A 12,653-nucleotide genomic window follows, 5' to 3' on the forward strand; every position below is an offset into this window, starting at 1 on the left:
TCAGCTTCACATGACCAGGCCAGGCGCACATCTCTCGTTCATATTGCCACGTCGATGGTGGATTGTTCCTTTCTTCTGCAGACAAATGTAGGTGAGCTGTCATTGAGGGTTTATAGATCATGTCTAAAAATAAGTTCATTGATCTCCACGCCACGACTGCCTTGTGGGCGAGAACACAAGCGAGCATGGTGATCATTGATGTCTCCGCGCAACAGAAATGATGGGACGCAACGAGAGACTATGTACTCCAGTAATGTGGTGTCTGAAGACCACGTTGGTCGATAATGTATGCTTGCCGCAGTCGTCGTTGTACCTCTGAGACTTACAGCTACAGCACGACATTCGAAATCGGCGTCGTAGATGTCACCTGTGTCAGTAACTGCGAACTATTGGTCAGATCGTACGTATAATGATGCTTTTCAACCATTTCGTAGATGTGTGTCGTCCGTGCACTGGTAAGTACCGCATGCGGTAATTTGCATCGAGTGCTTCTGTGGGCGCCTACGAAGCCAGGAAGTCTTAATTCTTGTTCTCTTACATTAGTGTTTTGAAGAAAATTAACATCTGCCGAAGTGTCCATTGTCAGGAGCAGAAGTAGTAGGTCAGCATGCCACGGTCATTGGGACCTCACATTCCACTGCAGCACAATTGGACGAGCCTTTCGACAAGTCTTCATATTGTTTGTAATGAAGGCCGTCGAGAACTGGAATGAGAGCTTCGAGAAGTTGCTCTGCGGCTAATGTTGCTGGTGTCTAATGATCGGCAATCAGATGCCGAATGATGTTAACAAACACCTTAAAAACGTTGATAATCTCGGCATCGTCGTTGAAACGGGTGCCCACCCGAAACATGTAAAGAAAAGAAACCAATACGTTTCGGCTCCCATACGGCGACCTCGTTCATAATAAAAGCAAACGAAAGTGGCATATTATTATGTACGTTGCTGAAGACACGTACATAATCATCTCTCCCTTTCATTAGCTTTCACTATTAACATGGCCCCCGTATATATGGAAGCCGAGATGTATTGGTTTCTTTTAATGTTTTTGGTCAATGTCTCTTCTACCTTTGACTATAAGACGACAGATTTGTTAGGCAGGATTCTATAAACAAAGTAAATTAATGGAATTTTAAAGAAAAGTTGGTATATCTCGATCTGGGTAGCGACCGAACCGGGCCGCAGAGGTGCGAGACAAGCGCGCTCCCTGAAGCCACGGTGGCTGGTTATTGTTATTGTTCATTAAAATCGTGCCTATTGCCTGCGTCATTACACACGTCACGTCAGTTCCTCTTTCGCTGTCTCCCACATACCATATGTTCTTCGGATTTTATCGATGCTGTCTCTACGGCGATGCACTCGCGAAGCCAAATCATGAGGGTATCAAATGAGTAGTGCCAAGTGCGTGCTCACTGCACACGTCACTCGCTGCCTCCCGCGCGTCACTTGAGCTTCGGATTTCATCGGTGCTGTGTCTAGTGGCATGCATTCCGAACCTTGTGCGTCGGCAGCAGCTGTGAAACCTCATACGGCCTCGGAGACTCCGCCGCTTCCGTGGCAGAGATAATTGGCGCCATCCACGGGGAGGGCGGCAAAGCAACTCCGCTTACCTTGCACGGCCGCTAAGATCGGCGCGTGCGGCGCGCGCCGATCTAGGAGGCTGTGCCCTTTCGCCCCTCCTTTCAACTCCTCTCCCCTTGCCCTCCACACAACCCCCTCACCTTCGACTGTCTCCACGCGCACCCGCTGGCCCGGTGCCAGCTTAGCCCGCTGCATGACGTTTCATGTTTCGTTATCTGCTGTTATCGGGAAGCGTGCGCTGCTGTGCGTTGACCAGCGTGGGCAGTTTCGTGAGTTTGGTGGTCTTAGGTAGCTGTTAGCTTGTGCTCGGCCATGTTTCACCCGTTTCACGACTCGCACCGCTCGTGCATCATGCAGTGGTCCACGAATACGTCAAAAACAGGCCCTGGAAGGTTCTTTCGGGTAACTAAACACAGCAAGTGAGCGCGCAGACCAAAGGACATAAGTAGACGCATTTACACAAACAGGGCCCTGTGCATTTGTGTGGTCCATGAGTCTCCTGACCTCGTTGCGCATTCATTGTGCTACACGGCCACCTTACCGGAAGAGAAAGCTGACAAATACACGTTCCTCCTCATTGCCACCTGGTTTATGACTTCTTTTTCTGTTCCAAGTCTCGTTTCGAAACTTCACTAATTCGCCCAGTTTTCCATTCCGCCCTCAGTGCCTTTTCTGTGTGTGACCATTCTACAAACGTACTAACAGATAAAAAATTAGCGTTCGTGTTTATGTATTAGCTCAGTTACTACCGCTGAGAAAACCGCGCGAACAACCCTCATGTGTAGGCATGATACCCTTCCTTTTTCTTGAAAGCATGATCATTGCAAGTGGCCTATACACAGATTTTTGCAGTTCGTGTTTATCACACGAAGGAGTGCCCAGCAGGCGTAACTTAGCGCCTTAAGTGACGTAATTTTCCTGCTAAGCATTTCATTCGCGGTGAAAGAAAAGTCGTGTTGTTGGCTTATTTAGAACCTGGTCCTTGAAAAAAGAATACGTCTTCAAGTGAATGTTTTGTATGTGCGGCCGCAAAAGCTATATCTTCTGCTCCTTCTTGCTACCGGTACTAAATTTGTGGCCAAGTGCAAAATAATGCGATAATGTATATTTCCGTTTTTAGTATAATGTTATTTTGTTCTCCCCTGTGTTTTTCATCTTGTTCAGTAGTAATGACCATGTCACGCATTTCATATGCTTTTGTGCAGGTTTATGAGTTCTTGTGGCTTGTCTTGCTATGGCTGTCAATAAAACAATCTTAGCATTTTATTCCATTCTTTACGTATTTTGCAAATCATTGTTGTTGCCATTGACAGTTAATTTTTTCCTTTCTTTAGTTGTCACAGCTATGTCATACACGTCGTCTAGTTTTGTACAACATCCCTGTGAATATATCAGAAGCTCTCAGTGCGCATATATAAGGGCATTATATAGACATCTGTTGTATGTGTGTACATAAGAAGGCCTTCGCGTTTTCTGGAGTTTTATTTATTTATTTTTTGTTATCTCACTATCTGTGAACTTTTGTGTTGTGTAGTAGTCATGTACATGTCATGCTTTCTCCACTTTTGTTTATTTTCGGAACATGTATCATACAAAGTTATGCAAAAACATTTCTTTTAGGAAACGGAGGTAAACAAAACAAAACCAAGGATATGTTGTGTTGGAAGTGAAATTTGTATACGTTCTGGCATATGTTGGCATACTCAAAGTGTGGACAGACAAGACTGCGTGCATGCTAACGCATAATGAGCCCCTGGCGCACCACTCGCAAATTCACAAACCATGCCTGGAGTAGCGAACACGCGTGCTAAAAACAAAAAAAACAAAAAAGAAACGCGCCATGGTCAAGCAAAAAGAAAGCAAAAGTAAAGGCGCGCGGAGCATGGGAAAGGGTGGACAGAGTGCGGAGCGTATCGGCATGATAAAAACACAAACGAAAAAAAAAACAGGCTAGAGAGAGAGGGAGAAGGCGCCGGGCGGCTGCTGCTCCTGTTACCATGACAAAGTAACAATCGTGTGCACCGCCATTTTGCTTAGCATCGCCGCCCTGTTAGGGCCGTAACTGAAGGGTACGTTGGCGCATGCGTTGAAAGAGCGTCTGCTTCAAAACAGCCAATGGCAGCCACGCGGAGATTCACCCCTGGAACGTGGTCGCCCACGGAAGCAGGTCTCGGAATACGAAGCAAAGGAACACAAAGAACAACAACCGAAAACGTTTCGCCTGGACGATTAAATGCTTTCGCATTCCCACACGTAAGCAGTGTTAAGTGTCTCTGCCGAATTTTGTTTACATTTGAAATGTTACTCCAAGTATTTCCTTTAATTCAATCTTTATGTGTTAAGCTTCTTTTATTTTGACGACTTCACCCGTCTCCCTTTGCGAACCTCCCTATAACCGCTGGATTCTTGTCCAATTCTACGTAGTGGGTGAACGCTTTTATTTGAGCAATAGGCCGGCAGCCAAAACAAAGAGACAAGCTCGATGCTGGTCTTGACTGGTGTATAAGGCCGTCGTCGCAATAAATGCATTTGGAGCCGTAGAAATCGCTTAAGTCTTCTGTCTTCTCTTTGAAATTTGTTGCATCTCGAATGACGAAGGATATGGTGCCCACCAGCTGCTTCGTGTGTGCTTTGCAGGCGTTGCAAGAACAGCCTAATCTGCAACAAGCCACGTTACGCGGTGGACAGCGACTCCCGACATTGGCACCTGAAGCCAGGTCAGAAGATGTTAGCGCGGTCGCTTCGCAGTTGCACAGCCATGGTATCTCGAGCAGCGACCTCCCACCCTTGCCGTCTCCGTTCAATTCGCTGCTGCTGCTGCCCTCGGAAGACAGGGTGAGCGCCACCAGTCCAAGCAGCCCGTGTTGTGAACATCATGGGCATTTAAACGAGTGGTCGTTTAAGTTATTCGCTTCTGTCTAGCGTTTGCAACACCAGTGTCCAGGCCTTATCGTCCATTCTGTGCAAAGGAGAATTTTCCTAGAATATACTAAACTTATGCCGTGAGGAGGTGTCGGATTTTTCAGCTAAGGCGCATTAGGGCAGTTAAGGCAGCTTGCACTTTTCAGCAATAAGCGGATCCACGACCCCCACGCAGTTGGCTATCAGTTTGTTTCTCATCTATGACGTAATACACTCGCAACCATAAATTACACAGTACCTGAACAACAAACCATACACGTGAATTAACTTCATGCAGCTATTGCACTGGCAGATAGCTTAAACATGCTTCTTCTCGCTTATCCACTTGTAGGTGCGGCTTGCGAGAAGACGAACGAGTCGCTTAAGTTAAGCCACAGGTTTCATTACCACCTGATTAGTCGCTTAAAGTGGCATTGCATAAACTTCTACTACCTTTTAAATGGTGCACATGAGTTTTTTATTGACATGAAAGCGGCAAATGTCACTTCATATGCACAAATTACAGAAAGACTGCGTTGGAGTAAAATGAAAGGAAACTCGAAAGCCAGAGACTCGGTATTAGCTACCACACGATGCCAACCAACCGGTGAGCAACCGAGCGTACAGAGCGTTTGTGCCATAGCCTCTGTCGTTATGTCACGGTGTAGAAGGCGCTTGCACGTCCCCTGCGTAGAGGGCTAGAATGTCTGGAAATACGCTCAGCGCATTGGTATGAAAAACAATAATGCTGCAGAACCTATTTCACGATGACTGTCGATAGTAAGGCATTAACATGGAATGAATATAGTGACGCATCTTACTACCACGTCGAAAAGAGTTATGAATGAGGCGCTTACTGCAGCGTGACTCCTCTATCGCGCTTTCCTAACGCTAGCCACCGCCAAACGCCACCGCCGCGAAGCCTTCGTGTGCCCTTCGGAATGCATTGCGCTCCAGTGCGCGTGAACGCTTAGAAACGCCTCACGCAACAACAGGGTTCCTCTATCCCACTTACCCGCGGTGGTTTCTCAGTGGCTATGGCGTTGAGCTGCTGAGCTCGAGGTCGCGGGATCGAATCCCGGCCACGGCGGCCGCATTTCGATGGGGGCGAAATGCGAAAACACTCGTGTACTTAGATTTAGGTGCACGTTAAAGAACCCCAGGTGGTCGAAATTTCCGGAGTCCTCCACTACAGCGTGCCTCATAATCAGAAAGTGGTTTTGGCACGTAAAACCCCATATTTTAATTTTCTTTTGTCCCGCTTCCTCATCGGTTCACTGCGCAGAAGTGCAAAACCGGTTTTCCGAGACTAGAAGCGGGGCGCGCCGGTACCCGCGAACACTGAGAATTGTTTCCCAGATGGCCACCCACTCAGTGGCACAAATCAAGTGACCCAAGATGGCGCGAAGTTCATCGAAGAGTGGCGCAAGCCCATGTAATTCACGACGCAGTTCGCTAAAGCGTTCATGTGAAAGGCGTTCATTGACAACCGGCGCATGCCCAGTGCACTTGTGGTGCAGCCCGATAAAGCGTGTGGCTGCTGTCCTTCACGAACACATGTGACGTGGGTTCGATTCTACCCAGCATGGATAAAATTTAAAGAATATTTTTCGTCGTTGTAGTGTGGAGCATTTTCAGTGGCACATACATATAATGGCTGATACCCAGCCACCCAAGTTCACATCAGAAAGGTTAATTGAAAACCAGCATTGACCGGTTAGCACATAACGAGTGAAGAGAAAAGAATGCCTGCCTAGACCAGCATATAGAGTGACCCATGTTGGCTCATCGCCACGTATTCAGCGATGCAAGTTTGTTTTGAATTTTTTCCCCTCTGCACAGCAGCTCGATTCGCACCCATTCGAAGACGGACTACCCAGAGACCCATGCACGTGGAAAAAAGTCAGGTACAAACATACATGAATGGATAGCCCTGCAAAGTGCGTGAAATACACTAAAAGTGGATGCGCAATAAATAACTACGCTGGAGCATAGCATCAACTTAGCCTCTGCCAGCTATCCCCCTCCAACGTCTCCTTTCTGTATGTGGCGAACTTGTGCGCCTATTGAAAATTAATAGAACCACAGGGCTACCGGAACATTCAAAAGACTGTTCGGTTCATATTACCTTTTACACCGGCGTTTAGTAGGTGACGGCCGCCTGCTTCGCATAAATCAAGCCGTCGTCCTGCCCTGTTTCTCGCTATTGTTCCAAATAGATGCATGTATTTTACTCAGACTTTCGTCAAGTTGCTTCGACAGCAAAGTATTAGTTACAAGCGGGCGCTATATTCGAACTCGATGTTCTCCGATTCTTGGTCCATTATGCTTAACGAGAGCAGGTGTACAAGCTGGACATACCAGAATTTACGACGTGCAGGGTTAGCCAGGGGAAGTCAGATGCGCTGCACCGAATGACTGAGGTGTTTGCTTCAGTCGTCGGACGAACCGCGCTTTCACCGCAAGCGGTGACGACTCTTCCTGATTTCGATGGTTTTCAAGAGGAACCCGTAACATGAGGACATATTATCAAGTCTGTCACTATTCGATACGCGTGGACAGAGGCCGAGAAGAGCTCCATAGCAGAAGGGCGTCTCCCAGGTGCAGTTCAGGCTCGGAACTTTTTCGAAGGGCATGCCTCTCCAACCTTGTCCAGCGGGAGAGCGGCGCTGCTTTCTACATTTGAAAACCTGTGAAGCGCCTATCAGGCTCGCTTTATGCAGATGCGGTCAAGCTGACAAGCTCCAGATGAAGACAAAGCCTTATGTTTCTGTGACAGGCTGCAGCTCCTTGGCACCTGCAACCTCAACTGGGGTTCCCCAATGGCCAAGCAGTATGTCACATATGGCATTCATGACTCCACACATACTGCCGTCCTTTCCGTGTATGCATTAGAGACAGCGCATAGTGCTATGGCCCGCAAGGCTTCAGCGTTAGAAGACATGACTAGATGGCTTTCGGCTGCCACCACCCATGCGTGTGCTACCTCGAAAGCTCCCCTCCACGTATCAAGCTTTTCTAGACATGAGAGTTTGGTTCATGGGAGTGCCACCGCGCGGCGTATTGATCTTAAATTTTAAAAATTATCCGCGGTGATGTTGTGGTGACGTCAACAAATAGAAATAAGAGAATTAAAAGCTATCCCTGCACACTGAGTTTCAGGACAAAGCTTGTCCCACCAGCGTTATCAGTTTTCTTGATAAAGCGTCGCCGCTGATCGGCTGGAAATGGCTAATCATCCTAAGAGCGTTTGGCTTCGACAAGGCAAACCCAGTTATGATTGAGTATACGTTTTTCAGACGCTACCCGAAAGGCAGCCACGGTTTATTTTTTATAGTTTTTATGATACGGAGGAAACGTGCTACGTTAATCGTCGGAAGCACTCCGCTGCCACTTTTCTTTAGTTGGCACACATTCTTAGCGCCGAAACATCGCACAGCGTTGACGAGAGGCGCCATCATAGGCTGCTTTCGATTTTCACCTATCGGTTTCATTAAGGTGGCCCCAATTATTTACTTAGCGACTTTGGTATCCGCATTCATGGGCTACCGTAGCAACTGCAAATGCGCTTAAGTATTAAGTTGCAAACATGGATGTGGATACCTTGAGGCAAAAGGCATGGCACAAGAATTGTGCTATGTGTCGTCGTCCGGTAGTATGTTATGGCCGCAAATGCTCACAATATTACGTCATATTTACTGACCACTGGGCCAGGTACACCTTTGCGTATAAAATATATAGTACTTGTAGTTAGTTTTCAATGTTATGTCCTGTCACGGACATTCACGTGCGTGGAAGAAGACCGCTATTTAAGATTATTCGATAGTAATACATGCGGGGTTTACCTGTTCTCTACATTGTCACGTGGGAGGGACAGTGAAGAAGGCAGCAAAACTGTGAATGACGAAATTAGCACTTTGTTGAGCGAACCTGTGCCCCCAAAAGCAAGTTACACTGAACGAACAACGATAGCGGCGAACACAGTCAGCCGATCTACGAAAAAAAAACTGATCAGCGCGTCAAGCGCGTCGGCGTTTATACATGAGTCATCGATGGGTCCACAGTATTCGCTGGTACTCGCGTGCATTCCAGAAAGTTCTGAATAATTCGCGTCTCACATTGAATCAGGTTACACAAGCTCAGTAACAACAAACAGCAGATAGAACCGTTGATATCATTCGAGACACTTCTGATACATGCGGGTGCGTGCCGCGCTAGGCGATAACATTTGCTCGGCGGGGAAAAGCGGTCACCCGAATGAAAGAAAGAAGTACACTTGAATATGCCCCCTTCTGAAAAAGCTTCGCTCCGATGCTGCAAACATAGCAGGAGAGCGCAAAACAAAAAGCACACATATTAAAAAAACCTAGCAAAACAACAAAGAAACAACGTCCAAGGTTACACAGTCCAAAAAAGAATGTCCAAAGTTCTGATATGCACAGTCCCAAAGTTCAATGGCGCTGGCAGAACGGCTTAAGTGGCACAACGTGGACTATTTCTGGTCGTGAGCGGCGCCAATGTGATAGCGAAGTGCCGTCTGGCACGACCTTAATGTCCAGTGCGCTAATGCATCGGATGATTTTGTAAGGTCCAAAATTGCACCGTAAAACCTTCTTGCTAAGTATTCGTTGACATGTTGGGGTCCAAACCCAAACACGGTTGCGGGCTGGTACTCGACGTAGCGTCATCGAAGGATGTGTTGTCAGCTGTTGGTCCTCTGCTGGTTCTTGATCCCCAGGCGGGCGAGCTGTCGGGATTCATAGGGGGCGACGTCAAGATTCTCTTTGTCGTTGACGTGCGGCAGCATGGCGTCGAGAGCCGTCGTCGGGTTCCTGTCGTCAACCAGCTTGAACGGCGTGGTCTCTTGTTTTTTGCACCATCATGTTGCAAGCGAAGGATACGTATGGCAGGACAGCATCCCACGTCTTGTGTTCGACGTGGACGTACATTGCTAGCATGTCGGCGATGGTGTTATTCAGGCGCTCCGTAGGACAATCCCTCTGTAAGTGGTAGGCAGTTGTTCTCTTGTGGCTTGTCTGGCTGTATTGCAGAATGACTTGGGTGAGCTCTACAGTAAAGGCCGTTCCTCTGTCGGTGATGACTGTTCTTGCGCCAGGTCGCAGCAGGATGTTCGTGACGAAGAATTTTGCCACTACAGCTGCGCTGCCTTTCAATATAGCTTTCGTTTCAGCGAAGCAGGTTAGTAGTCCGTCGCCACAGCGATCCTCTTATTTCCGGATGTTTGCGTCGGAAGGGTCCAAACAAATCCACCCCGATCTGCTGAAATGTTCGGTGAGGACGCTCGATCCGCTGTAGTAATCCCATTGGCCTTCCTGGTGTATAGCGTCGCTGACAGTCTCGGCATGTCTTGACGTAACGAGCGAACTTGGTGGTCAGGCGTGGCCAGTAATACCTTTCCTGCATCTTCGATAGCATCCGGGAGAACCTGAGGTGGCCAGCGGTTGGATCGTCACGTAGGGCAAGCAGTATTTCTGCACCCAGCGCCGATAGAACAACCAGAAAGCAGTTGGCGCGGACTGGTGAGAAGTTCTTTACGAGTAGGTTGTTCCGAAGCGAGAACAAATACAATCCTCCCTTAAATGCCCTAGGTAGAAATTCGGTGTTTCCTTGCAAATAATCGACCGGGAATTTTAGCTCCGGGTCGGCTCGATGCTATTCAGCAGGCTTGAGTGCTTGTTATTCCAAGGAAGGCGTCGTCATCCTCGTCATCTTGCGGCGGTGGGTGAATGGGGCACGTCATAAATTGGAATCAGAGTGTTTTCGTCCGGATTCGTAGATAGCAGAAATCTTATATTCTTGCTGTCTCAGGTTCCATCGCACCGTCCGTCCTGAAGGATCCTTTGAATTCGCTAGCCAACATAACGCGTGATGGTCGCTGATGACCTTGAACGGCCTGCCTATAGGTAAGGGTGGAATTTTGCTGCAGCCCAAATGGTGGCGTGGCATTCTTTTTCGGTCCTAGAATAATTGTCTTCTGCTTTTGACAGTGACCGGCTAGCGTAAGCTATCACCCGTTCAAGTCCGTCTTTCCTCTAGAATAGGACGGAACCGACGCCTAGGCTACTGGCGTCAATGTGGATTTCTGTATCGGCGTCCTCTTCGATGTTCGCAATTGCCGGTGGCAACTGCTTGCGTCGTTTGAGTTCGCGAAATGCGTCGGTCTGCGGCGTTTCCCAGTTGAATTTGACATCACATTTAGCTATATCTGCCAGTGGCTCAGATATGCGTGAATAGTCCTTGTCAAAGCGCATTTAGTAGGCACACATGCCCAGGAACCTACGCATTGCATACTTGTCGGTGAGCTGCTAGAAATTTGCGATGGCAGCTGTCTTCTGTGAGTCGAGGCAGACTCCCGATTTGCTGATGACGTGCCCCAGGAACACAAGCTCATCCTACACGAAACGGCACTTTTCCGGCTTCAGAGTGAGCCCTGATGACTTCATGGCTTCTTGTACTGTCGCAAGCTGGCTAAGGTGATCGCCGCAATTTCCCGCGAAGACGACGACGTCATCCAAGTAAACAAGACAGGTCTGAGACTTCAATCCTGTAAATACCGTATCTATGACATGCTGGGACTTTGCAGGTGCCGAGCACACTCGGACTGGCATGACCTTGAACTCGTAGAGGCCGCGTGGCAAGATGAAGGCGGTTTCTTTGCGATCCCTCTCGTCGACTTCTATTTGCCAGTAGCCAGCGGTGAGATCCATTGATGAGAAGTGTTTAGCGTTGCAGATCCCATCCAATGTGTCGTCTATCCATGGGAGTGCGTGTAAGTACTTCTTGTCATGTTGTTCAGTAGAGGATAATCGACGCAGAAACATAGGGCTCCGTAATTTTTCTTCAGCATGCCTACGAGGTTTTCGACAGCTTAATGTCATCGCGCAGCATTTCGTCGACATTTTTCCTTGTAGCTTCACGTCCTCGCGTCGGAACTCGGTAAGGGCTCTGGCGGAGTGATTGAGTGCGCACTTCGGTTATTATGCGATGCTTTACAACTGGTGTTTTACGAATCCTCCGTGACGTCGAAAAGCAGTCTTAATATCATCGGAGAAGCCTTCGGACCTCGTGCTGCTTACTGAAGAAGAGACTTGGATTTATGTAGAAATCTGAATTCAGTAATATGGTTGTGAAAGTAGATGCGGCCGAATCCGAGAGGACTAACGCATTCCTGGCCTCAACAATTTGCGCGATGTATGTGATTGTCGTGCCGTTGTTTAGGTGCTTGAACTGCTGGCAGAAGTTTGCGAGAATCCCTTTCGGTTTTCCTTCGTGGAGTCGAGTGATCCTTCTTGCGCTGCAGATTTCACGGTCTAGCAGTACACGATGGTCGCCCGCGATGACGCCTTCTGCATCTACGGCTGTTTCGGTGCCGACGAAAACGATCCTGCTGGACCGAGGCGTGATGGTGACATAGTCATCAAGTACACTCAAGCCATGATGACTACGAGCGACCTCCGGCGATATAGCTTGATCCTGTTTTAAGGCATCCTCTAATGGGTCTCCACAGTGCACGGACCTGTAATGCAAGAAACAATGCAAGACGTACTGCGCATAACACTGCGCCCGCCACGATGCTACACCAGAAAGAGCGTTCAACTGAAGGCTGAAAAACTGTGATTGACGGACGCGCTGTGATTCACTGACGATTCGTAGCTGACCTATAAAACAACACCGAGCTGAAACAACTTATACGAAGCATACACACTAAACAAAAATAACGCGAAACGGGAGTAAACCGCTCGTCCTGTATCGCATTCCCGTTTCTGGGTTTTTTTTACTACGTACCAGTCGAGGTAAAAATTTACTACCATGCTGACCAAGGTTTTTGTATGTAGAAACGAGAGTAATTTTTTAATCTGTGGGAAGGCTTTTAGGGACGATAGTGGGGCTATATTTTTACTCCCATCACGAAGTTCTAGCGGCTATTCCTGAGAGTTATTTTTCAAGCCCATTCATGAGTTTCTTGGGTCTGATGTGGGAGTACTTTTTTTACCTCTTTCATTAACTTTTCTCAGCTTTATCTGATAGTAATGTTTCAAGCCCATTCTGGAGTTTGTTGGAGGTGATGTGGGATTACTTTTTTACATCATTCATCCAGTTTTCTAGGCTATTCCTGGGAGTTATTTTCAGGCCTATTCTCGAGTTTGTTGGT

At 47.8% G+C, this 12,653-nt stretch overlaps 1 protein-coding gene across 1 annotated transcript in view; it reads left to right on the forward strand.

Annotated features, from left to right (window-relative positions):
* LOC139055399 (uncharacterized) overlaps positions 1 to 12,653 on the forward strand; it is a 48,053-nt gene that overhangs the window by 19,115 nt on the left and 16,285 nt on the right. Inside the window, exon 2 of the mRNA XM_070532856.1 lies at positions 4,217 to 4,414. Coding sequence (XP_070388957.1) covers positions 4,217 to 4,414 — 198 coding nt within the window. The remainder of the gene's footprint in view (positions 1 to 4,216; positions 4,415 to 12,653) is intronic.

Source organism: Dermacentor albipictus, chromosome 2 (genome assembly GCF_038994185.2).
Source record: "Dermacentor albipictus isolate Rhodes 1998 colony chromosome 2, USDA_Dalb.pri_finalv2, whole genome shotgun sequence".
Classification (NCBI taxonomy): Eukaryota; Metazoa; Arthropoda; class Arachnida; order Ixodida; family Ixodidae; genus Dermacentor; species Dermacentor albipictus.